Consider the following 27,473-nt stretch of genomic DNA (forward strand, 5'->3'; position numbering starts at 1 on the left):
AGGAAGATGAGAAAGGAAGAAGAGATGAAGAAAAGTAAGCAGGGAGAAGGAAAAGGTGGTGAGAGATTGAGAGAGCAGGAGACAAGGGTGAGAAGAAACACATGAAGAATGATTAGGAAGGAAAACGGGAAAGAGGAGGAATCGATGAAAAAGGAAGTTGGAGTAGGAGCAAGAAAAATGAGAAGAGAGGGAAGAAGATGAGAAAAACCATGAAAAAGGACAAATTACTTTTTATTGGGATTAACTGCTTTGACATGTATGCTAATTAGGCTAATTTGCTTGCATAAATCTACAAGCAAATGGCACCGCTGAAAAAAAGTCTAGACTGCTGTAATAATCTGCCACAACCTGTTTTATGTGCAAGACAAATTTTCAGGAAGACAATTTAACAGTGAGACAGATCGTATCATATCCAACCTGACACTCAACACTCCATCTCCGCCAGTTTCTGTGACAGCCTTTTCCAAAAGCGCTCTCCAGACAGACAGCCGAATGAGCAGCGGCGTCCATTTACACACATGTTCAGATAATCTACAAGACAGTCTCGCTGTCAGGTGAGAATTTTATCCAAGACTGGAAATGAGTGGCATACTCGCAAAGCACATCTGTAAAGCCTGTGTCTGCGCTGGAAAGCTTGACAGCGAGATGAGAGAAAGTAGAAGGTGAAGTGTGATGAAAGCAGCAGGATTGTTCACAGCATGAAGGACGGTAAGTAAAGAGCAATAATTTATTACTCGAGGCTAGAAAGTCTGTTTGTCCGTGTATTCAAAAATAAGTCATATTCAGAATAATGAATCCCACAATCTGAAAGGATTAACACAAGAATTTGATCAGAAATAAATACCTGCCTACTTTAGTGTTTTCTTTTATCTTTTAGAAATTACAGCTTTTGGTGTACCTACGTTTTTTCAGTTATCGTTACAGGTAGTAATGTTTAAATGCATGGGAGGTAACCTGAAAAATGCTCATACAAACTCTAAATCTAAGCCCAAAAGAGAGAGCACATACCTAATACCTGCTGATGCTGCATTTTTTAAATTACAGGTAGAGAGCTGAGTGTGCTACTGAGAGCCAAGACTCTGCAGGTTTTGTTTTACAACCCAAACTCCACCTGTCTGATTAGCAGAGAAGACTTCATTAGCGAACTCACTTGCTGAGTTGATTAGTTAGACAAAAAACCCTGCACACTGGCATGTGGTTGGCCACCCCTGCTGTAAATAATTCATTCCAGTACAAACAAATCACTGGCAAACCAACCAAAAGTTACCACAGAGAGGAGGAAGCCCCTCAAACTAGAATGGATCATTAATGTTGGACTGTGGCAGGGCTACCATAGTTTATGAAATAATGTTGAGAGAGCAAACCTGGCATGAAATGAACAAAGTAATAATAATGCCTATGAATTTTTAAAGGTCAGTACCACTCCAGGCGATCTGCATCACAGTTGCAGTAGTGTTGTAGATCCACACAGTCGCCCTGCAGGCCGCAGGCACACTGCTGGCTTCCTGGATGAGCTCCTCCCCAGTAAGTCTGGACTCGACCTTGACCTGGACCGCCAAGCCACCAGCTAAATGGAGAGCCCTCTGAAACACACAATCATGTTCATGTGTAGCTTCAACATAAAATTTTTTTACTACTACAACTTCTACTATTATTATTATTATTATTAAATAACACCAACTAAGGAACTGTTAAATGTTTATCCTTCTACTTCTTTTTACCTATTGCTGAGTTGAAAACCGTGATGCAATCAAAAGGCTAAATTAAAAATATTTAATTGAGATGGACAGCCAGGGATTTCCAGGCACTGGCTCGTCAGTCGCATGGATCTCTCATTATGAGCCAGTTCATGTCAGTCTTGCCAAACAGCCATACACAAACTCATAGATGCATGCTAACACATCATTAGCATAGAAGTTCTTTATTTTGAGTGAAGACACAAAGTTCATCAAACTGTGAGGAGATTGCCGCAAAATGTTCTCAACAACAAACCTAATCGAACCTAAATCATCCCGACTCTGCTGAACATGAACATTTTAAAGACACCCATAAATCAAAGTGGCTAAAGTTAAAGTTATGCAGATCTCAGATCAGGCTCCAAGCCAGCAGCCTCGGAATGAGCAAAGAATCAAAGCAGCTATCAGACAAATTATGGAGAGTTGTTACGTAAATCTGTTGCATCTGCTTTTGTTTGGTAAGGTAAAATGTGTTGGGTAAAGGTGGTTGAATAGCAGCTCATCTTCAGCTAATTGTTTTCACTTCTCTTGGTAAATGCATTGAGGAAATCAATGACTGGTTGTGCCACAATTTTCTCCAGCTAAACAAAAACAAAACTGAGGTAATAGTCTTTGGTGCCAAACAAAAACGATTACAGGTCACCAGAGAACTTCAATCTATACACCTAAAAACCACAAACCAGGCGAGAAATTTGGGTGTAGTGATGGATGCAGACCTAAACTTAGAAAAACACATTAAGACAATAACAAAATCAGCTTACTATCACCTCAAGAATATATCAAGGATAAAAGATCTGATGTCTCAACAGGACCTGGAAAAACTAGTCCATGCATTCATCTTTAGTAGGCTTGATTACTGTAACAGCATCTTTACAGGTCTACCTAAAAAAATCAGTCAGACAACTACAGCTCATTCAGAACTCTGCTGCTCGAGTCCTCACTAAGACCAAAAAAGTGGACCACATCAGTCCAGCTCTGAGGTCCTTACACTGGCTGCCTGTCCGTCAGAGGATAGACTTTAAAGTTCTGATGCTGGCCTATAAAGCTCTGAATGGTTTAGGACCAAAATACATCAATGACCTCCTGACCCAGTATGAACCATCCAGATCCCTCAGGTCATCTGGATCCGGTCTTTTATCAGTTCCCAGAGTCAGAACCAGACACGGAGAAGCTGCATTCAGCTTTTATGCTCCTTATATCTGGAACAAACTCCCAGAAAGCCTCAGATCAGCTGAAACACTCAGTTTATTTAAATCCAGGTTGAAGACTCACCTGTTCTCAGCTGCATTTGAATAAAGCACCAAATCCGCACTTAAGCTTAAATTTCAAAACTTACATTTTAACTACTGATTTTATCTACTGTTCTGATTTTATCTGTTTTGATTTTATATACTGTTTTGTTTGTTTGCTTGTTTTAATCAATTTTAAATCATGCTTTTTATTTGTTTTTGTTTCTAATGTCTCTGTAAAGCACTTTGAATCACCTTGTTGTTGAATTGTGCTATACAAATAAACTTGCCTTGCCTTCTACCACCAGTAGCAAAGCATTTTGTTTTCAATTGTTTCAGTGAGAGAAGATGCTGTGATTTACTTGAAGTTTTGGAGGAAACTGTAAAGTTGAACTTTTTTGTAATTGTGAAAATAATATACTGCATAGAGTAACAGTTTAGTTTTCTTTGTATATCCTGTCAGTTATTGTTCTGATAAGGAAAATTGGAATTGGCTAAAATCCACATCCTCAATTCAAAGATAAAAATCATAATCGGCCAAGAAAAATTCACTCAGTGCATCTCTAATATCTAAACTACAGCTAGACTGCTTACACATTGGGAAATGTCAAAGTCTTCCATTTCATAACTGGTATAATTTTCCTACACTAACAGATATTCTTCCTGTCAAATCAAAGAAATGTTTATCTTTATTCTCAAAGACTGAGCACATCTTATTTAACTTCAGCCTGCTGCTCTCAATGCCAGCCCAAATTAGCTGACTGCAACTGATGCACTTCTGCAAATCCTTTACTCAAACCTCGGGAAATATCAGAACTCTCACTACAGCATGCGTGCCTTCTAAATACAGGCTTTTTACTTTTAATTTACCATCAGTCTAATTCCTCCTTTTAAAAATAATCTTCAGAAAACTGGGAAAACCTGTGGAGCTTCCAATGCTTGAAACAGACAAATCTCACTCTTACAACTGTTTTCACTGATTTCAATAAACGGAGCCTAAAAAAGAAGCAGGAGATGGAAAGACAAGGTTTTGCATTTGGAAGGGTGTTTTTGATCAAATTAAATTGGATATTTTTGTTCCTATGTAAGTGTCCGGTTCTATAAAATCATGAAATTCAAAATGAAACAACAACTAGACGGATTATTTTGTGATAAAAGCATTTTACTATTCTCTGTAAATGACCTTCAGCTTTAAGGGGGATCCTCCTTTAAGAGAAAATAATCTCTTTTTGAGACAAGATTGTTAGATTTATTAGCTTTCTTTAGTTTTCCTAGAATTCTGGAGCATCTGCAAGCCGCTTTGTCACCCAGCAGCACCTTTAGCGTTGCATGACTTAGAGTCATGTCTGCTGTCATTGATATCTGCTCTGTTCTGCAGGGAACAGTCTTATTATTGGTCTCCCAGCCTTAGTTTTTCCATGTAAGTACATATAAGTGCAGGAGGTGTGACCATATTGGTGGGAAAAACCTAGAAGAGAGTCGTCAAAGGAGCTTACAAAGAAAAGCGTCTGGACTTCTTTAAGTTAGAAGTCCAGACGCTTTTCTTTGCAAGCTCCTTTGACTACGATGACCTGGATGACTGAGAACCTTCACAGACTAGAAGAGAGTCAGCAAAGATAAATTACAGCAGAAAAAAAAATATTAATCTCACTTTATTTAAATTATACTTTTTTATTTAAACACTGCTGTGAGAACAGCCTTGACCTGTACCAGAATCCCCTGCAGTCATTTGACCAATCGAATGACTGTAGAATCGCTTGCAGTCATTTGATTGGTCATTTTAAACCCACTAAGTATTATGTGGGAGTTGTAATGTCATGAATTATTTCAAACTTTTAAAAGAAAACTGAGTCTCAAAATTTTAAGCACAATTTTCAAATGCAGGCTAAGATGTTGCCATTTGCACAACACATAACTTATTGCACTTTCTTTGGATGCCATATTGTGCCCAAGATGGACTGGGCTGTGAGAAAATAGAGTGCGGCATGGAAAGAGCCCACATGATCCTCCAAAGACAAAGCTAGTGTTTGAGGCGGAGGGATGCTTGCCAGCTTCTAACCCTAACACTGAATATATTGTTTTTCATATTGAGGACGATGACAGTATAAGCTGAAATATGTATTTCACATTTTGAGAGAGTGTAGGTGGAGAGATGGCGAGAGGGTGTTTGGAGATGTCTCTGCTGAGTCAGCACTCCTTTATTTTTCCCAGGGAGTGCCAGAGAGTTTATAATGGAACTTCTATTTCTCCGCTCATTCTTCCTTTTCGACCACTTTTCCCACTTTCATCCATCATTCTATTACCCACCAGACCAAAAGTTTCTTCAGTTTCTTTCCCTTATATACTCCATTATAGGTCCTGAATTGATAAAAACTTTCAAGACTCCCACTGATCTGCATTGGATGGGTAGCAATCAAAAGAAAACTAAACTGTTTATCTGGTTAGCTGAGACACCTGACGGACATTTCTGAGGGTCAGTCGGCTTCGTTACTACAGGCTGACATTTCTTGACCACTTTTGGGTTGTTGAAAGGACAAAACTCAAAGGACTTCTTCTAAGTAAGTTTGAAGTCCACATGTGAGCAATATTTTACATTTTCTTTCTTAACCCTCTCAATGCAGGCGTTGCAGATTTGCAACAGTTAAAAGCTAACAACCTGATTACCACACATACATATTTTATGAGTTGTTTTTACTCAGAAGTATCACTGCAGGTATTCTTTTGTGCATTAGCAACAAAAACTTAAGTTGAGCCTGAGAGGGTTAATTGTTTTATTTCCTCCTTTTTTTGTTTAGTTTTTTTTGGAAAGCTTTAGAAAAAGATCAGTTTGCTAGGTTGCCCCTCACAAGCATCGCATTTCATCACAATTTGCCGTGAGACCAGCGTTTGATAAGTTAAATCAATGTTTTTAGTTTTTATTTCTCAACACCGAACAATGTTCGGGTGCTCTTTTACACAGACTCTGAAAGAATAATCTGTTGATTCCACTGCTACTAAAAGAAATTTAATGCAACTTAGGGATCAAAGTAATTGTAATTCTGTTTCTAATACTCACCGCCTCTGAGTCAATGAAATCACAACAAAACACATGAACAAAAAAAGAAAACACTAACCCAACTCGATACTCATTCCAAAAGGGGGAGGTTTTTAACAAATCCTGAACAATCAATGTTTCTGAATCATTTGTGAAAGACAAGAAAATCCCTGCAACCAAACTAAGTTTGAAGAAAGGAGTGAAGTAAGTTTGTTCTTCTCTGGCTGAGAGTGAGAGTATGATGTGGTGAGCTCCAGCTGAACAGAGTCAGCCTAATCAAGTTTTTTATTGATTTTTTTCTTTTTGACCCAAACACATTAATTAAAAGCAAGTTTTTGTCTTATTTGCCAGTTTTTTCTTAACACACATCAAAGGAAAAAGCAAGTTAAAACCTCAAATCCAATATTTTAACTACAATTTAAACATTACAGGGATGAGGATTAAATAGGATGTTTAAATAGTGAGAATTACTGAAGTTTAACGTACATAAAGAAAATTTCAGCAGCAACAGATAACGCAATTCAAGTTGTCTAAGATAAAGCTGTCAGAAACTGAACTGATAAACTAGTATCTATTTTCAGAGAGGGAAATACATAGTCAATATCAAGCACTGAGAACAAGAAATGTTTTGCCTCGCAGCAAATGGGAAAAGAACAGCGAGCCAAGGAGAGGCAGACTTCATGCTACAGAAAAGAGTTTAGTGTTTGCAGGTTGAAAAACATTTTCATAGCTATGTGCTTTTTACACTGCAACACTTCCAGTTGTTCCAGCTGAGCAGCATCAGAATAATCATTTACAGAATAATAAAGAAAGACATATAATGTTATACTGCAACTAACAGCAAATCTTTACCCAAAGTGTTGAGGAGGCGGGACTTCCTGCAGTGGTAGGACAGTTCCTGTTCGCAGTGCTCTGACTGGCTGATGGCAGCCAGCAGCTGCTCCTCTTGAGATGAGTAGTCGAAGTGAACCGAATGCTGGGACACAGCCGGAGAGGGTCGCACTCGGGTCAGCTCAGTGTTGTTGTGCAGGAGCACCATCCATGTGTTTTCCTCTGGTGGGAAAGATGAGCATGCAATTTATACTCATTTATTATTATTACAATAAAGCTCTACTGCAAAGTTTCTTTCCTAGAATGTGTACCATTTAAATACCATCTAAGTAGCCAGACTGTGAAATTAGCAATATATGCATGATGTAACTACACAAATAAGCCTGTGATGGAAGAAAGTGAAATGGATGACAATTATATTTCTGCTTTTTAGAAAATAGCACAGATTCAAGAGTCGTCTACTTTCGTATAGATATACCTCCATTTTGGTCCTTCTGTTTAGTGTCGTGGAGTGGCTGGAAGTTATTCCAGTGTAAGATGCGTCATGCAGACAACCACAGACTCCCACATTCACACCTACAGCCAAGTTTGAATCGCTATTTAATCTGTGGGTGGAAGTCGGCGTACCCACAGGAAGAACAGGTGAACACAGAAGGACTCGAGCTGAGTGGGAGTTTTTAGCCACAAAATCTTTTGCTATGATGCAACAGAGCTGATGAAGCTTCCCTTTTCATGCTGGATCTTCATATTTTCCTTCAGCACTTTGCTTTCGAGTTTGCCGCAGTGAATCATCTGCTTCCATCTCCCTTGATCCACTACCATGCTCTCCTGTCAGAACAACCCGCTGCATGTCCTCCTTCACTACATCCATGAACCTCTGTGGTCTTCCTCTTTTTCTTCTTCTTGGCAGCTCCATGTTCAACTACTGCTGTGCAAAATATCTACTATACCTTTTCTGCGCATGTCCAGACCATCTCAACCCTGACTCTCTAAATTTCCATTCAAACTGCTCAACTTGAGCTCTTCCTCTGATTCTCACTTCTAATCCTCTACCAGGAGAGAAAGACAATCTTAGCATTTTCAACTCTAGCACCTTTGACTCCGCCTCCCGTCTTTTTGTTAGAGCAACCATTTCCAAACAATATACCATAGCAGGTCTCACCACGGTCCTGTAAACCTTCCCTTTCATTCTTGCTACTATTCTTTTAACAAATAACTGCCCTTTTGATGCTACGTGAAAAAAAGTAAAATGTCAAATTTTAGAAGCTGGAGCTTGGGAATGTTTTACTGGAAGAAACAGGAACAGATCAATTATCCAAATAGTTGATCTAAAGTATTTAATGGTCATTTGATCTTCTGCAAACCAGCCAGCTGATTCATCGGCTAAGTTTTGCAGTTATGTTTTGTTTTTTAATGTATATTTGATGTATAAATGTAAAGTGGTGACATGAAGGTGCAATGGTTATCAGTGCTATTGACTGCTATAAATTTCCCAGTCCTTCAATAGTAAATGTTTGACCTTGTTTCCTAATGTTTATGTCTAACGCTATAATTGACGAAACATAAAAAGTAATACTTTTTTTTTTTTCATTTCTTTATGAGTGGGTGATTTCAGCTCAGCTCACTCTGTGTGTGGATTTTTCATGTTTTTCATGCTGCTTCCAAACACATGCATGTTAAGTTAGTGTGTTACTCCTATTCTTAGTGTTAGCCTTGCAATTGCCCAGTGACTGATCTAGGCGGTAAATTTTCACTTTCCGTCAATGAGTTGGACAAAGATAGAAAAGTAAAAACAAAGAACTAAGTAAGCATGTGATTCAGAGAAAGGTAAAGAATGTTATCATAGTTCATTTATATGATTACACAAAGGGCATGAAAGATTGAGTGAAAGAGAAACAGGAGGAGAGGGAGTGATTGAAGTCTAGGATGAAATAAAAAAAAGATGAAGGTGGACAATAATGGGGATCTGGGTGTGATAAGCGGGGACATCATTTAAAGTTATGTCATCATCTCAATCATAAAAAAGGTTCAGTGATGATGGGAGGCAGGCAAGGTGTAAAAGCATGTGTGAGTCTGTGTGTGTCACCTGTCATGTTGCAGTAGACCAGCTGTGGTTTGATTGGTCCGCTGCCATCCACGTCAATATAAAAATGTCCTGACGTGTTGCCGTTGTGTTTGTATGCCTCGCAGGACTGTTCGTACACAGCTGGGAGGAAAATAATGAGAACTACATCAACACGCTGACCCACCGGAGCTGCGAGGGGATGAAGATTACACACTGTGGAGGATTACTATGCTGTGGGTGCTGCTTCATATGTATGTATCACAACTGAATCAAAGTCATGTGATCAGAGAGAAAAAAATAATCGGAGGTTCCTTTTCTGCACCGGCATCCCATAAACTAAAGTTTAATCCAACTGGAGATGACAGTAATGACTGATGGGAATACACAGCCTCAATAAATTTAACTTTATCAGACCTTCTCGCCTCTTTCTCTGTGTCTCCATAAGTCTTCCTCTCATCTCCGTCTCAAGCACGCAACAGTACATCTTCTGCAGTCAAAGATTCAAATCCATATCTGAAAGTTCCCACACTCTGCTCTCCTGTTTATCTCGCTTCTTCTCCACAGCTAAAGGCTTTTTATTCCTCACACTCCCCGAGTGTGGTTAGAGACCAGTTTTCAAAGAAACATCAGAAATAAAAATGAGACCATAGGTGAACCGTGTGGGAAACTCTCCTTGTTTTAGTCTCGAGGATTTGACTCGAGGCATTCAGCACACAGCCACTAAATCTCACCTGCAAGCTCAACTCACTGTCACGGTTTTATTTATTTATTCCCTCTTTGGTATTTTAGTCACAGCTACAGTCTCATTAACCTCCATCATATCACCTTATACACAAAAAGGCGTTATAGAGAGAAAAGATGTGCAGGTAATAAAAATAGATCTCAGGGGACACCTCATTTAAAGTTTGATTCCATAATAAAGATTTATGGACACGCAAGCAGTCAGAAGATCACACAAGAGTTTTCATCTTCCTTCAGATAAACAATATTTTCTAAGCAGGTATTTGTCACTATTTATTCTCTAACAAATACTTATATTAATTTTAAATTACATACTTTTATTCTCAGACTCTTTCTACAGCAGAGTCACAGTTGAAGATAGTTCTTATTTGTCTTATTTTGAGCATTAGTGCAGTTAATGCACCATCAGAGACAAGATGCTCAGCTCTCTTCTACTTTCCTTCAAGTGATCTTTCTTTTGGCCGGCTGACAATCTGAATGGCAGGCTTCTGGGGCTTCCATACTCATCACATGTTAGTATGTAACAGGTGAAAGGATTGTAAATAACACAAATCAGGTGTCAAAAACCAAGCTGATGCAGAAGTGCTTTAAACCTGGCCAGCAGGAAGTGACTTCCTGAGGTGTACAAAGTCTATTTGTATAGAGGTCTATGGGGAAATGACCCTCAGCTTTCTTTAGTTAGAGTCAAAAAGGGGGATAATGTAGGGTTTACTTCAGAGTGAGCCTCCCTCACTGACAAGTGGTACCATATGAGTGTGCAGGAAGTAGCAACAGCAAAAAAAAAAATCAATTACATACATAGCTGTGTACCACCCTTAGAGTTTACTTTGGTTGTCACACACAATAACGACAGGAATCACAGTTTTGTGTCACCAATGTAAAATGTTGGATATAACTTAATATTGTAAATAACTTAATAATTTTGACTGAACCAACCCACCCAATGCATTTTTAATTGATTTGATTTGATTTGATTGATTTGCCATTCCCCTTCCCTGTTTTTTTTCCCCCTCCTAGTTTAAATTATTCAAGATGAAAAACATCCTCATTATCTTGCTTGACACGCTATCTGTTCCTCATTTGCATTTCATCTGTCCCTCTTACCCCTCCCCCCATCTTTCTCCATTTGCCCTCACTTGTTGTACTTGTCATGTGCTGATGTTTAGCTGTCAGGTGACTCACAGCTGTGGCAGGTTGCTCCGCTGTAGCCGGTGTCAGAGCAGTTACAGTGAAAGACGGTCCAGGATTGGCTGCAGCGGCCACCGTGTTCACAGCGACTGGGAGAACACCTGAGAGAGAGAGAGAGATATGTATAAACCAGGGGAAGAAATCCCAGTTTCCATCACGTTTTTGCAAGTAAAGAGACCATATCAGCAACAGGAAAAAGCACCATGCTGCATTCATTTTGATTAAAGCATTTTAAGAGCAGACTGTAACGTGTAGCTGGAGAGAAGATCCTGATGCAGGATGCAGATGCAGACAATACTGACAAAAAACACCCCAAACGACCAATTGGGAACAAATGTTTTTTTTAAATTGTTATTTTATGTTAATTCAATAAGCAGAAAAAATAAATGAATAAATAAATAAACATAATCGTGTGGAACAGTAGGAAACCCCAGAGAGTGCAAACAACAATCTGACAAGGACAAGGGGAAAGAAAGAAGGGAAACACAAGTGAAATCAAATGGGAAAAAAAGACCGAAAGCAACAGAAGCAGGACGTGAAATCACTACAAAATAACCTTCAAAGCAAATCACAAGACAAGTAACTACCATTAAGACACATCTAATAACCAAACAAAGAAAGAAAAGAAAGAAAAAAAAACACTCAATGAATAAATAAACTAACAGATCCCACGAGAACCATGACAAAGAGTAACAGAACAGCAGCACCTTGAGGAAAAAGGAACATAATGTGTTTCTGCTGCTGATCTAGCAACCGAGCATTTAAGTGTTTGCCTTGTAAACGTTACTTTTGTATGGAAGAAATAAATGATAAAAAAAGATCATTTTAGTTTGACAGTGAAAAATAACAAGATTAATTAATGGGGATCTACTGTGCTTTTTCCCATTTTCTGCTGTATACTGTCACAGATATAAGGAAAATGGTCAAAGTTTCAAAATAAAGAGGTCAGTTTCAGACAGAATTTTTTTTCTACTATTGATTCAGTTTGATGTCAACATTGATCAGAAATCGTTTGCTTTTGTCTGACTAATTCTGCTTGAGACTGTTATTATAACCCATGAAAAAAAACATACTTATATATATGTAAACTAGTATGTTTTCCCTCCACACAGTATTTTGTTCTGCATCAGTGTAAAACACTCATCAGACTATGCCACCTCCTGTGAGTTATAAGAGCAATTTAAAGGATAAATGAATCATCTGAAGATAATATACACATTATTATACATTATATACATTATTCATAGACATAAAGAGTGTATGGAAAATAAATCTTTCCGAAGTATCAGTGCAGCTTGAAGCTGATGTTATATTAACTGCACCCAAATATTCATTTCAATGCTCCTCTAAGGCTGGGGAAGTCTCCGAGTTAAATTATTTACATGTTGTTGTATAATGTGTGCCTTGGTGTCATTGTAATAATGGTATTTACTGGCATGTAAATGCACTTTGAATCTTGGCGTCACAGATCAAAAGCGTATATTGAGAAGAAAAACAAACAAACATAAAAAACACCATCATTAAACTAGCTCTGCTTCAAAAAATTCACCTTTTCATTTCACAGAGGAAAAAGGGGTTTTGCAGATGTTCGAGGTCATTTATCCTAAGACTCTAAATCCACCTAATGTGCTACTAAACAGCAGTGAAACGACATAAATCTTTTCAATCATTTCCAGTATCGGTTTTTGTATTTAGGTACAATCTGAGATGTTGCTGGGTTAAAAAGAAATTGACTTCCTTATGCTTAATGGAAAATATCCATTGAAATACCTTTCCTCTGTGATATCAAAAGAATAAATTCATTACTTCACAGACTCGTGCTTTGGATTTTTCTTTCATTTTATATAAAAGGAAAGGTTTTCCAGTGAACAGAGGATATCTTTTCGCTTCTTCTCAGCGGCAGATCTTCTCTGACTGCTGCAAGACTGTTTGAAGAAGCTCCATCAATGACTCCAGATCCCAGGAGACTTTACTGAAGCTATGTGTGTTATTTATAGATAAATATCATACTGCTGTAACCATCATAACACCAGTCCTGTGTGGGAGGAGGGATGGAGTGGACTGAAGGAGGCAGGCAGAGACCGTAAAAATCGTAAGTTTCTGCGCTGGAAACGAAATCACTAAACTCCAACATTTAAAAACTCTGCTCCCTTTGACGTGTGCTTTCCCCTTCCCCTACATTTATATGATCTACAGTGGATATGTGTGCAGTTTATAAGAGAGTTATAAACTGCCTGTGCCATGACAAATATTGTAGAGACTGTAATCATATTTACAACTTGCGTCAATGACTCCAGATCCCAGTTTTTTGTTTGTTTGCATCATCGTGCTTTTACAATTTTTCCCTGACTTGTTGTTTGCAATGTTTGCAAATGTGACTTGTGATTACTTTGTCCACTGTGGGAGATTTGTTGTGATGAAAGGCAATGTGTAATTTATTATAATAAAACAGAGCAATTTGTTATCAGAAAGCAAACGTCCACAACTGCGAAGAGCAGAATATTTTGTCACATGATGGTAGAAGGTAAAGGTAAGAAAACAAGTGAAGGTCACTGTTACGTTCCCCTATAAAGTCCAAGGGATGTGGTAAAGTAACAAAAAATATCCAGCTTAAAAAAGTAGACAAGGAGGCAAAATTGTTAAAGGTTATTTAATTTGAATTGATTAATAAATCAAAAGAGACAGACAAGCCGCTATCAACTTTTAAAGAAAGAAAACAAAACCCAGGAGTTGGTCTCTAAACTGAAAAGTCACTGAAACACACTCCTCTCCACAGAGCAGGAATATACAGCCACCCCACACACAGCTCACTAACTGCAAAACCAACAAGCCTCTCTGGCACCAGAGTTCACCATTTCTCTGGACTTAAGTGCTCTATCTTAATTGCTGAGTAGAATCAGCTGTACAAAAAGGGTGGCGCCTAAAGCAGGAGAGACGGCAGGAACATCCACACAAGGCTAAATTCACAGGAAGCCCTGCTGAGGCTGTAACAGTCGCAGATAGAAAACTATGTTCTCTGTTTGTCTGAAGATTTTCTAAAGCGCAACTGGAAGAGAAAAACGTTGTCGGCAACCATTAAATGAGCAACTTGTGAAGTCAAAATAAAAGATTACTTCAGCTGTGAAATAATCTTACTAACAGTTAAATGATCATGTTTTATGTAGTTATAAAAACTTGCTCTTAACTTTTATTAATTTAGTTTCTCTTTGCTTCTAAGTTCTGCGATAAGTTTTACTTTTATGAAAACTCAAAAGGCTGTACATCTTTCTGTATCTTCTATGTGCGAGGCTTCGTTTTGTTTTATTTAAGCTGAAAACACAAATCAAGGCACTAATTGCTCTTCTATTAATGACGTGGCTGAAATGGCTGAATATGTCATTATAATATGTACTGTGGCATAATTCATTCTTCTGGGTATTTCTGAACTTCTATCAGTTTATACACTACAGAAACATTGCTGTTGAACACTGCAGAAACATAATTCATACTTTTACTTGTTCACTGGCCCTGAAACTCCAACTCAGATATTTTCAGTTTCCACCAAAATGTGATGGCATGACTGTGACACAGTGTTGTTGCCATGGTTACTCAGGAGGTTACTGAATCAATAATCCATGAGTTGTATTAGAAGGTAAACAAATATGTAAATCCTCTGTCTTATTTGTCTCTTCACTCTGTTAACATGGCCCATAGATTATACCCAGATTATGTTTATTTTCCATAAGTTGCACATAAAAGATGAGTATAGGCAATGTGACATCATGTATTACTGTGTTTAAGCTTTAACACTGGCATTTCGGCTGTTGCCATCTTGTTATTTTGGAGCCAGAACCAACCTTATTTTGAAAAGACATATGAGTGATAAATTACCAACTGCTCCACAGAATGTAAAGTGTAACACAAAGACACAGATACCCATTACAAACTTTAAAACATAATACCAGAACGCTGATAAAAATTGAGCATAGATTTCGAGGTCCAGTTCACTGACAGAAATCATTGAGTTGACACAGTTTAGCCTGTCCTGGCACCCACGTGTCACTCAAAGAAAACAACACTCCAAAGCCAGGGCGACTGTGGCTCAGGGGTTGGGAAGCGTATCTGTAACTGGAAGGTCGCCGGTTCGATCCCCGGGCTTTCTGTCCTGGTCGTTGCGTTCTTGGGCAAGACACTTTACCCTATCGCCTACTGGTGTTGGCCAGAGGGGCCAATAGGTGCGATATGGCAGCCTCGCTTCTGTCAGTCTGCCCCAGAGCAGCTGTGGCTACAACTGTAGCTTGCCTCCACCAATGTGAGAATGAATAAATAATAGCGTTGTAAAGCACTTTGGGTGCCTTGAAAAGCGCTATATAAACCCAATCCATTATGCAGTTATAAAACTGCATAATTTTAAGTTTTAATAGATCAGTTGGGTCACTTATGTAAACCCTGGATAAAAATGTGTTTATTCCACTTTAAATTTGGGCATTTTGTCATGCGACCTCTACCTACGTGTCCAGGCTGTACCCCTGTCATTTACTCAATGGCGACTACGGCAGGGTCCAGCCCTCCTGAATCCCTGAATTGGGTAGGTGGTTGAGGAGAGGACTAACGTTAACATGGGAGTCTAGAGGGATTGACTCACCTTTGAAACCAGCCTGAAGTGGCCATTTAAGGGCCTGCATTTTTTGACATTTTCACACAGACTCTATTTTTCCAGCCCCACAGGTTGATGGTACCAACCTTTTTTGGTTAATAGCGGTATCTGCAGTGATATAAAGGTTAAGAATAGTATTAGTGGTGTTTTGCAATTAGGTTCAATTTTCAGCATTTTTTCTCAGCTTGCTTGAGCATTGTCTGTTTGTATTTGTTACTCTGGTGTGTTGAGCTCTCAAACCACTGCACAACAGCAATCTTTGAGACAGATACCTCAAAAACTGTGCTGTACCTGAGAGAAGTTAGAAAATATATGTGACAGATTAAAATAGCCATATAAGCTGCTGTGTCTCTGCTAACCCACATAAAGGAGTAATGTGACCTCATTCTCTTGAGATAAAGACAGAGAGGACAACAGGAAACGATGAGTAACAGTGTTTTTATCTACACCGGTTGCTTTCCATCTGTTCCACGACCGGCTGGCACCTCCAGGAGGTTTGACACAAACACACACACACACACACACACACACACACACACACAAAGACAATTTTAAGTCAGCGGTGGATGCAGCGCTCGGCAGTATGTGCAGGCTTTGAGCAGTGTGTTTTTCTCTTCTATCCTAAACGTACATTTCAGTGTGTGAGTTTACTTATGTAAATGTATGTGACAGTGTTAAACTGTGTGTTTGCCCGAACACAGGCAGAAATATTTAAGAGAAAACAGATGACTGCACAGAATCTGCAACCTCGCCTTTATTTAGATAAAAGCCCTAACTCAGCAGCCTGTCAGCCTGCAACAGTGTGATTTTTTTAAAAACAACCTCCATTTATCTCTATACTACTTTAATCTCAGAGTAAGCTGGAGCCTTGAAGATAAACCACTTAGCTTTTACTTTAAATTCACATTTCCACTTTGCTCCATTCCTTTATTTTACACAGTATATTGAGTGTTTGTGCATGTGAGTCAGTAGCAGGGAGGGTTTCAGGAACGTGACTGTTGATGCAATCAGACTCAGTGTGTCAGTAGTGTATACTGTACATGATCTATATAGATGCTTTTGTCTGACTGCTGATGAGCTTCGAATTCAATGCGGCTTTTGCTGAAATGAGAAGTCTATACACGTCTTACATGTGCATGCACTCAGGGGTAGCAAACAAATATGAATTACTGAGAGCCTGTGAGGAGATGAATGTGTGAAATTGTTTTGCGCTCTGAATCACTTTCGCAATTTTGTTTAAATGGTCTAAAACATTCACTATCCTAAGAAGGAGCCCTCACACTTAGCTCACACTGCAATATGAGATGTTAGTGATTCGGTCAGCATCATATGGATTCTATGAAGGGCCTCAGTGGTTTTGTAAGACAGTTCAACCTGTTATTCTGACTCTTAAAACCATAAAGAGCCCAATCACAGTTGTTCTTTGCAAGGTGCAGCTTAAAGTTTCCAGGAGTAGTTTGGATGAGTGGCACTAGATTAAAAGACAGATATGCAACAAAATTCAAATTTCTGGCACCGCAGAAGGTATAACTTACCTTGGTATAAGTGGAACATGATTGAAATACATTTTCGTGTGGGCAATGTACCAGGATGGCCGAGTGGTTAAGGCGTTGGACTTAAGTTCCAATGAGCAGGTGCTCTCGTGGGTTCGAGCCCCACTCCTGGTATAATTTGGTACCACATGTGTAGTAAACTAAAGTACCAATGAATAGTGGAATTGTAAAGCACTTTGAAGGCCCTGAAAAGCGCTATATAAATGCAATCTATTATTATTAAACTAGAAGGTAACGGTGGACTAAATCACAAGTTAATGAGTATCTGTGTTATATTAAAGGAAGACAATGAGAAAGGTCTTTTGGCCAATGATATATATCTGCTACACACAGTGATTTTTACTATATGATATCATATGTTACCTTCTCAAGTAAATGTTTTGTAGTGGATCTCCAAAAGTTGATTCGTAGCGTTTTCAGTAGGAGAAACATTTCGTCACTCATCCAAGTGACTTCTTCACTCTCAGCTGACTGCAGGTTTCCCCGACCTTATAAACAGTACATTTGCATAATGACTGAAACCAGCCCAATGAAGGAACAATGGGCTGGGAGGTCAGTTCCTTCATCATAGTTATGCAAATTCTCATGACCATTGATCAACAACCACTGATCAAAGGCCATGAGTACCATTCACAGAGAGTTGGGGAATGGCTGCAATCGCAGTATTGCAAGAGAGCGAAAGATGTACCCTCAGGCCCCCTCCTTGATTCAGAGATGGTCTTTCCCTTTTAACGTAAATGGCCTGCTTGACTCCGCACTCAAACCAGCGTTCCTCCCTGTCCAGGATGTTTACATCCTCATCATTGAAAGAGTGTCCACTGGCCTGTAGGTGTAAATATACTGCAGAGTCCTGGCCTGACGAGGTAGCTCTTCTGTGTTGTGCCATCTGCTTCACCAGAGGTTGTTTGGTTTCCCCGATATATAAATCCTGACAATCCTCCTGGCACAACAGCGTACACTATGTTACTCTGTTTGTGTCAGGGGACACAGAGCCTCTGTGGCTCTTTAGAAAAAAATGCATCTCAACTGTTCCGATACTCCTGACACGTACGGGATCACTACAGGTTTTTGCTTAGGCAGCTGTTGTCCTTCTCTCCTGGATTGACTGGCGCTTTCTTTTGGCGCCTTCCCAGCTTTAACAAAAGTCCAGCTGGGATAACCACATTTACTCAGGGCCTTCTTGATGTGATGTTGGCTTTCCTCAGGGGCAGATACCCGGATGGCCGAGTGGTTAAGGCGTTGGCCTTAAGTTCCAATGAGCACATGCTCTCGTGGGTTCAAACCCCTCTCCTGGTACATTTTGGAATCCCATGTGTGGTAATCTGGAAGTTATCTGTGGGAACTTACTTGTGCTTCCTTCTGCATGTTAGTAAGTAAGTGTTGTGTTAAAGGAAGACAATGAAATGCAGCTCAAAAAGCATTACTTCATCTTTCCTTGGCCTAATGATATATATCTACTAGACACAGTGATTTTTACTATATGATATCATATGTTACCTTCTCAAGCAAATGTTTTGTACTTGATAAAAAGTTACGTATTTCTGGGTTTGTTGGTCACGATTGTGACAGACTATCATTATGTGAGCAGACACCAGGATGGCCGAGTGGTTAAGGCGTTGGACTTAAGTTCCAATGAGCACATGCTCTCGTGGGTTCGAGCCCCACTCCTGGTATACTCAAATAACTCACATCATTTGCCCTGTTCTTTGCCAGAAAGAACATTTATAATTAGGGTAATTGTTCCTGTTATTAATTTCTGTATCATCAACACAGAAGCCAATTGTTTCTGCTACACATGACTTACTCTGCAGATCTGAGATGACTATAAATTACTTTTAGAAAATGGAAACTTGGTTTGCTGTAACAAAGTGGGATCCAATGAGCAAATGCTCTTGTGAGTTCAAAATCAACCCCTGGTATCTAATCTGAGTGGATAACGTTACCACAGTAAACTGCAGTTTAATACATGCATGAAGGCCAAGGAAAACAATGTAATGGCTACTAACATGAGCATAAACTCAAATATAGTTAATCCTCATTGTGCGTGTATAACATGTCTGTGTGTGCATCAAGTTTACAAAAACACACTGAACTCACCAGCCAATTGCGTTGCTTGTGGCCAAAGATAAGTGATTAACGGAGAGTAAAGAAGGCTTCAGGGGCAAAATACTAGATAAAATATAAAGTGTCCCCTCAGGCAAGTATTTTTCCAAATTGACAAAAAGAAAGGGATCTCACAGCTGTCGACTACATTGCTATGAGTTTTAGTCACATCCATCATGCAGGTATAATCACTGGAGTGACATTTTAATCAACAGGAATGCAGCACAATGTGAAAGTGAAAGCAGTGCCCTGTTGATTTAATTATGTGTTTAGTTTTTTTTTTTTTTCATATTTTGATGTTTCTTTGAATTTTGGTAAATATGGAGGACCAGGTCAGTGTTCAGATAAGGTTGTAAACAAGATGTTTACAACAACAGAATATTCTGCTGCAGGCACAATTGCCTCCACACTGCAGTTTTACTGGTTTTCAGTAAGCTGTGCTTTTTCTAAATAGCTATACTGCACATATGTTAGTGTCATGACACTCTAGCAATGTTTTAGTTTACTCCCTGGTTGTGATCACACATCCTTGGTTGCTTGGCAACTCTTCTTGCAGTGACAAGAGCAATCAAGCTTGAAACCAAGTTTATCTAAGAAAAAATAGCCATCAGTTTGCTTATCACAAACAGACTTGTACATATTCAATATCAGTCAAGTAAACACTGAACCATAAACAATCAATAATGCAAAAGACAAAACTATGTCCAGATGAGCAGATTCAACTTTCTGTGATTCATCTTGTTACGGCCCTGTTCACTACATTTAAAGCTACAGTCCTTGCCAGGACTGTTACAGTGTAACAGCTGGCATGACATGTATCAGGTCTTGTACATCACCAGGCTGTATGAGACCTGAATATTTAAGATGTTGGACTCAGATGGGTGTGTACCCATGTGGATTTAGGCCCTACTCTAGCTATCACAGATATTTTTGAGGACAAAACAGTTCTTTTTGAATCTTTGACAGCTTTTCAAGTCAGTTGAAAGTTGGATAATTTTCTTGCTTTACGTGTTCAGCTGATGTCTGTAAAAGCAGGCTCAATCTTTCATAGCTCTAGGTGAACAAGCCTAAATATGATCTTCCACTGGTATGTAGACACCTCACCAGAGATGACCTGGGGGAACAATTCCATGTACTATATATAGTATGTGGTATTGTTAGATATGAATACATGTGGGCTGCATTTAATCATACAAGGAAACACCAAAATAAACAAAAAACAAAAGAGTAGGCAAGGAAATCTCTTCCAAGGTTGTGAACAGGCTGGCTGAGTAGTTACGGTGTTGTACTCGAGCTGCTTAAAAAACATTTTAATTGTGTTGCTTGCAGTTTGAAGTGTTGAGTATAAAAAACATGGATGCTTCTATATACTTCTATAGCAGTCTCCTTTATATGGAAGGTGTGTGTGGTGTGACCCATTTTTCTTTATATCTCACAAGTACGATTGTACAGTAGAGGCTATGGTTATTTTTGTTTTTTGTCTTGTTCTGTTCCTGCAGCCAGAACTGAGCAGGAGCTGAATTCTCATGAAAAATAATCTGATAAATGTGAGAAAAGAAAGGTATTTAATTAAACCAGCTGGAGGAGATCCTCTTTCTCTGGTGAAAATGTGTAGCTGATGTCTGCAACTGTATTCCTGGATGCCATATCATATATAAGTGTGTGTTTTCTGGTTTTTGCCAAAAGGAACATTCATAATTATGATAATCGTTCCTCTCATTGCATTGTGTAATTAGTGTATCATCAAGACAGAAGGCAATTGTCTCTGTTGTGCATGACTTACTCTGCCGATCTGAGAGGACTATAAATTACTTTTAGAAAATGGAAACTCTTACACTTCTCAATGTCTTTCTGCATCTGCCGTATGCCCTGCCATATTTGCCTTTAATATTTACAACAATTAGACCTCTTTTAGCAATCCTGGTGACATAGCTTGCACTAGTAAAACCATTGCTAATTATTGGACATTAAACTGAATTATTGTGAAACTAAACTGGAATGGAGGCAGCACGGTGGCACGGTGGTTAGCACTGTTGCCGCACAGCAAGAAGGTCCTGAGTTCAATTCTACCATCAGGCCGGGGTCTTTCTGTGTGGAGCTTGTGGGTTCCCTCCGGGTACTCCGGCTTCTTCCCACCGTCCAAAGACATGCAGCTTGTGGGGATAGGTTAATTGGATAATCCAAATTGTCACTAGGTGTGAATGTGAGTGCGAATGGTTGTCTGTCCCTGTGTGTTGGCCCTGCGACAGACTGGCGACCTGTCCAGGGTGTACCCCGCCTCTCGCCCTATGACAGCTGGGATAGGCTCCAGCGCCCCCCGCGACCCTGATAAGCGGAAGCGAATGGATGGATGGATAAACTGGAATGGTTACAGTGCCATACTTAGGGATGACATTTCACTTTTTTGTGTGTGGATGACTGATGGGATTTCATGTCAGAAACTTAAAATCCCTCCTCAGAGTCAATCTCATATATGCCTTGATCAAGTGCATTGGAAAGTTATATAGAAATCAGGATGGCCGAGTGGTTAAGGCGTTGGACTTAAGTTCCAATGAGCAAATGCTCTCGTGGGTTCAAACCCCACTCCTGGTATTCTATGCTTTAGTGAAGCTTCACATAACCCTTACCTTGTGTAACAAACCTAGCAATAGCACTCTCTGGTAAAAAAAAACAAAACATAGCTAAGAAAAACTGAAGTCATTTGCATAATACAGATTTCATATAATAGTGAGCATCATCTGGTTGTTATAAAAAGAGCTTTTGCAATAATTTTTCCTACACTGTTTTGAGACCAGTTTTAAATAAGACAGTGTTTTTAAAGTTTCCATAATGCTTGCAGTGTTTATAATGTCTAGGAAAGCCAGTTTTCATAACTACTGTTTTCCTAGCTTTGGCTGTATGAAGATACTGGGGCTATTCCTCCAGTAAAAATACCTAGCTTGCATTGTAAAACTGTAGTGATTGGCTTACATGTAACATGCGCTTACATCTACTTGGCCATCCTGGTAGTTTGCCCAAGGAAACTACCAGGATGGCCGAGTGGTTAAGGCGTTGGACTTAAGTTCCAATGAGCACATGCTCTCGTGGGTTCAAGCCCCACTCCTGGTAGAGTCAAATTTGCTGTCCATGTGGAGTTCTGATTTACTTTGGTGTTAGTAAAGGTAGTGACTATATCCAAAAAGTTACAGTGATGCCTTAAGTTCCAGTGGGTTCAAATCCCACCCCTGTTAGAGCAGCTGTATTCACTCATTAAACCTTAGAGGAGGGGTGTCCAACTCCAGTCCTTGAGAGCTACTGTCCTGCAGCTTTTAGATGCATCCTTGTGAATGAATGGCAGTTTACCTAAAATCAAACTGATTATATCCAAGAATAGAAAATATATGTCCGCTAGCATGTGTGTGATTAATGTTCATTTGTGAAAATGTAGCATTGTATGGTTTTCTTTCAACAGGTCTGATTTGGATTAGTTCATATTCTTGGATTTTGGCCACTGAAGATGCCAAAAAGCTGAATTATTCCATTAGTACAATGATATTGGCAGATGTGAACACTGTTGTGTTTGCATTCACTACAGCTCCATTATGTTCCCATCGTCACGCACACCCACCAACCGAGGGTGAACATTTCTCAAAGGCTGCTGCAAAACACTGAGCTCTCTTGGGAGGAAATAAATTATTTTACCAGAAAAACAATTTCAATCTGTGCCAAACGCTATTCACTCAACCCTCCCTGAGTCTCCCTGAATATCACATCCATACACCCTGTAGGATCAAAGCACCAAACACAGAGAACACCAGGTGATCAGCAAAAGTACCCGGTGTATTATGTGTGATGCTCAATTCCTTCTCTAGCTCATAAAAGATGGAAGAAAGCAAGAAAATGATGGTGCTAAAAGCGATAATGCGAACAAAAAATAATAATAAAAAAGGATGAAAGGCAGCAGCCAAAATGCTGTATATGAAAGATGACAAATGTTACAAAATGCTATCCCTCAAAAACCAAACAAAGAACCACACCAAGACTGACTCCACCTACAAGCAGGCTGAATAGACAGTTTTCAAAGGTTGCCATTCAGCTTGTTGAATGTCAGGAATAGACTCAAAAGAACAACAAATGAATACAAGAGGCAGGAGGAGCTGCAGGTGCACTACCGATAAGAGCTTTAACACTGAACACATGTTCAATATCCAATTTTTAGATCTTGCTCTCTTTAGAAGTATTGCCTTTCTTTTTATGTTTTCTTTTACTCACTGCTTTTACTTTGTATTTTACACTCTCAGTTAGACTTTAGGGACCAATATTGCTTGGTTTGGAACAGGGACAGATGTAGATTCGTATTAAAATACACCATTTCATAAAGTAATCCATGTGTTTGAAAACTCAGGTATGTATTTACTGCAGGGCATTTTTACATGCGCCCCCTTACTGTACCATTAAAGACATTTTTCATCAACCTGCCTCTATAGCTAGAAAAACTATTTAATTGACATGTACTCCTATTATTAAACATGGTCTACTTTACTGTGTGGAACAACAATGATTATGGTTTCCAGTCATTTTATTATTTTTACTGTAATTCATCCCTTTGAACTTTATCAAGGCTTACGCTAAGGGTATCGGCAGATGAATGCGGATTCAGGCAGCTGTAGCCATGGGCTGTCTGCTGCGCTTCACCTTTGCTAATTGGATTCACTGAACTGGACCCCTTGAACATATTTGTGGCCGTGGTGCTTTTTGGAGAATTTTAAATTAAACCAAGAAGCCCGTGTACCCTTTTGGGTTAATAAAATGTATTGTTATATTACTTAGAAGTAATTAGCTGCTACGGGTTTATGTGTGACAACTCCTCGATGGGATGACGGAGTGAGTATGCAATGAGTTACCAACAAATTGTAACTGACTATATTATTTGTGCATATGTATGTACAAACGCCCCAGACAGTCAAGGAAAAAGACTAGCATGTTTTATTAGCTAAGGGGAATGTGTGTCATGCTTGTGTATGTGTACAGGATGCTGCAGTCGATGACAGAGCCACTCCATCACATTATGGCTAAAATTAAACATGAATGCTTATCCAAGCAACACAGCGGTAAGGATTTCTGCATCGGTGTCTGTGCGTCTCAGTGTCAATGACAGCGAGGGTATAAAATGATTTAATCTGAGCTCAGTGAGATGGGTTTCTGCTGGTGCTGACCTGTCAATGATGCCGCACATGTCGATCTGCAGCTGGCTGTAATTTCCCAGCAGTCTTTGCTGCACCTTGATCAGGTCGACTCGCTGGTTCTCCACCGTGAGTAGACGCATGCAGCCCTGGAAAGTCTCGAAGAGGTTTCTACATTCCTCACTGTGCTCTTCAGCAGGACAACCTTGATGGGAAAGAAGTTTTATCAGTTAAACAAAAAGACAAGACAACACCAATGAGATTATGCTATCCTCCAAAGAAAACAACAGGACAGGCCAAGTGCACAAGGTGTTAACAAGACCAGTAGTTTGGTTTTAAAGTTTAGTGGTGGTGTGAAAATTACATGTATATTGCAGGAACTTTCAGACTGGCTTTAAATGTATAAATGAAAGCTTTACAGCATGCTTGTGAAGTGAAAACATGTAGCACAAAGCAGTAAAAACTCTGCTTCACACACATTCGTACCAGTGAAAATAATCTGTAAAATTTACGTGATACCGCTGCCTTACTAGTGCATACAGGAGACAGAGCACATAACACCCACTTGCTAGTGAATGTGCCCAAATATTAATTGCTCTGTTCTTATATCAACACAATCCAACATCACATGCCCTTTGTCCCACAGAGCTGGCTGGTTAAAGATCAGTTAATATCTCATCTGCATTGAACACTTCTGTTCTGCATACAGCTGTCTTAGGTAAGTCCTTAAGCCCTTTAGAAAATGTCAGAACTGCAGTGCATGAGTAAAATGATGAGTGAGAGTAAAATGAAGTCAAACTCTGGTAAAAGGTCTGCTACCACATAAAGAGTGGTGCTGTTATTTGTGCTTTTTTCTTGTACTCCTAAGTGCCTAAAATCCTGCAAATGTGGACCAGAGTTCACTCCTTTCCCTTTAACACACCTTGGATTGTGTGCACTATCGAGTGCCTCCTAACTGAGAAAAAGGAAGTTGTCATGTTTAGTGACTGGGAAAAAAATTAGGTTGGCATAGCATGAGTTGAAAAGCAGTTTGAAACAGGAAAAAGGGGACTCTAAAAGGAAGTTCGACAGGAAATTGCAGTGCAATAACATCAAAGAGGTGTAGAGAGGAATGAATATCATTACTGGCTTCAAGCAGAAGAGAAATCAGCCGTTTAAGATGCTCTGCAAACGGATTTGACCAGTTGCTCCCGCCAACCTCTGCCAGTCCAGCTTCTTCGCCATCACCACCCTCACTAAGCACCTTCTACACCAGCTTCTCCTCAGCTCTTCTTTACAGTGGATTGGGTGAGAGCTGAGCTCAGGAGGCAGAATTCAGGGAAGGCGGAAGACCGTGGTGCCCGGTACTCTGGCACTTAAAGACCGTGTGTCAAAGCCGGTGGAGCCTGCCTGTGCTATCTTCAGCCTAAGTCATTGGTGCAGGAGGAAAACATCATGTCTTATGCCAGTAAGGCAGGGCAGCTAATGATGATTAATCACTACAGAGCAATTCCTCTCACTTCTCAAATAACAGAGATATGATATGGGGGAGTGTGAGCCCCATGAGACCACAACTCCAACATGCACTAGAACCATTACAGTTTGAGTACCAGGGGAACACTGGTGAGGATGACCTGGTCTTCTCATGCAGTTAATAGCGTTCATAATACTGATGATTAGTCTTACGGGGATCATTTGCACCTTTTAATTGGCTATTTTATTGCTTCATATCTATCTTTAAATCATATGAAAACAGGTCATCTTTTTTGTTGTTGTCCACTTACTGCAGCTAGCGAGAGTAAATGTGTAAATGTGCGAGAGTGCACTTGCAGGATGATAAAAAAGCCTAAAGCTGTTAAACACAATGCTAGACTACAATATTGCTGAGCAGAGGGAAAACAAAGGAGATGAGATTTTTAGGCAGTGAGGGAGGCAGTGAAGTATGAACAAAAGGGGGAAAGGGAGGGAGAAAAAAGAAAGAGAATGAAGTGGATTGCAGCATGAGGCAAGGACAGAGTAAAGAGAGACAAAAGCAAGATGAGAGAAAGAGTACACTAACTGTATGATGCAATATACACATACATACAATATCACATCTTCTATATAAACATAGCTATGCTCTTTTAAACTGTATTGGAACAAGCTGTTTAATCCTCTGCCTTTAAGCCAACTTAATCTGACTGACTTCCCCTCGTTAACTGAAAATCTGAACAACAGATGGGTGGAACTGTTGTGTGCCAGAGATGACCATATTAGGGATATCCAACCTCTCACTGAAATGAGAATGTGGACCAGTCTAAAGCCTGCATGAGTTTTTGGCATGTAGGGTGTACTTGCACATGTGCTGACCTCAGCATTTGAAACTGAGCCATGTTTAGTATGAGCATCCATCCTTGTAAGTGTGTGTATATCTATATCAATAGCCCACTTGCGCCTTCTTGTTCTAGTAGCCTACTTCTCATCAGTGTGTCCTGGTTCTTCAACATCCGGGCAACATCCAAGCTGGTATGGTTTCAGTTTTCTGTCTTTCGCTCATGTCTGAGGTAGGCTTGGATAGCATGGGGGGGTCTAGCCTAGGGACCCTTGTTGGATACAGGAGCTTGGAAAGAAAAGCATCTGGACTAGTTTAAGTTTCTTGAAGACGTTTCACCTCTCATGCAAGAAGCTTCTTCAGTTCTAAGACCAATTGATGGATTTTAGTCCCAGATTTTTAAGCCTTATTGGGAGTGACCCTATAATGTTCATGGACCTACTATTGATCCTCCGCCGAATCTCACCAGCCAAGGTGTGAAAACAGGTGTGGGTCACTATCAGCCAAGGTTTCAGGTGAACCCACTGTGAGACCTTGCCTCACCCAGTCATGTGACTTACTGAGATCAAATGACTCAAAATGTGAGTGAGCGTTAAGGCGTCTGGGAAGGGATCTCAAAACTGGATTATAGATGGCAGACAGTTGTAAGCGACCCCCTCTGTTCAAAGATGGTCGCTGGCATCCTCGAAAGAGTGACCTTCATCCTTTAGATGCAGATGTACAGCTCAGTCTTGTCCTGTTGAGCTTCTTGAAGAAGCTGAGACCTCTAAAAATTAGGTAACAGCACCTTGACTGCCATTAGGTATCAGGATGTTGTTGCCTTAGACCCACTGTCAGACCCTAGTATGTTGGTGCAATAGGTCCAGGGTTCCTCCTGGTGCACCACAACGCCTCATGTGGTGACA

General features: G+C 39.7%; 1 protein-coding gene and 5 non-coding genes across 7 annotated transcripts in view; 5 read left to right on the forward strand and 1 right to left on the reverse strand.

Moving 5' to 3' along the window:
- LOC146687183 (contactin-associated protein-like 4) overlaps positions 1-27,473 on the reverse strand; it is a 157,875-nt gene that overhangs the window by 36,382 nt on the left and 94,020 nt on the right. For both annotated transcript variants that reach the window (XM_085440006.1, XM_085440007.1), the window contains exons 10-14: positions 24,312-24,483; positions 10,819-10,925; positions 8,917-9,036; positions 6,852-7,052; positions 1,421-1,583 (exon numbers count right to left, since the gene is read on the reverse strand). In XM_085440006.1, coding sequence (XP_085296132.1) covers positions 1,421-1,583; positions 6,852-7,052; positions 8,917-9,036; positions 10,819-10,925; positions 24,312-24,483 — 763 coding nt within the window. The remainder of the gene's footprint in view (positions 1-1,420; positions 1,584-6,851; positions 7,053-8,916; positions 9,037-10,818; positions 10,926-24,311; positions 24,484-27,473) is intronic.
- trnal-uaa (transfer RNA leucine (anticodon UAA)) lies at positions 17,045-17,127 on the forward strand. Its single transcript has one exon. It is a non-coding gene; the product is annotated as a tRNA-Leu (tRNA).
- trnal-uaa (transfer RNA leucine (anticodon UAA)) lies at positions 18,227-18,309 on the forward strand. The gene has a single exon. It is a non-coding gene; the product is annotated as a tRNA-Leu (tRNA).
- trnal-uaa (transfer RNA leucine (anticodon UAA)) lies at positions 18,604-18,686 on the forward strand. The gene has a single exon. It is a non-coding gene; the product is annotated as a tRNA-Leu (tRNA).
- Positions 21,626-21,708, forward strand: trnal-uaa (transfer RNA leucine (anticodon UAA)). The gene has a single exon. It is a non-coding gene; the product is annotated as a tRNA-Leu (tRNA).
- trnal-uaa (transfer RNA leucine (anticodon UAA)) lies at positions 22,142-22,224 on the forward strand. Its single transcript has one exon. It is a non-coding gene; the product is annotated as a tRNA-Leu (tRNA).

Source organism: Copadichromis virginalis, linkage group LG18 (genome assembly GCF_057382275.1).
Source record: "Copadichromis virginalis isolate Kocher_CV1m ecotype Utaka linkage group LG18, C_Virginalis_male_GT1.1, whole genome shotgun sequence".
Taxonomy (NCBI): domain Eukaryota; kingdom Metazoa; phylum Chordata; class Actinopteri; order Cichliformes; family Cichlidae; genus Copadichromis; species Copadichromis virginalis.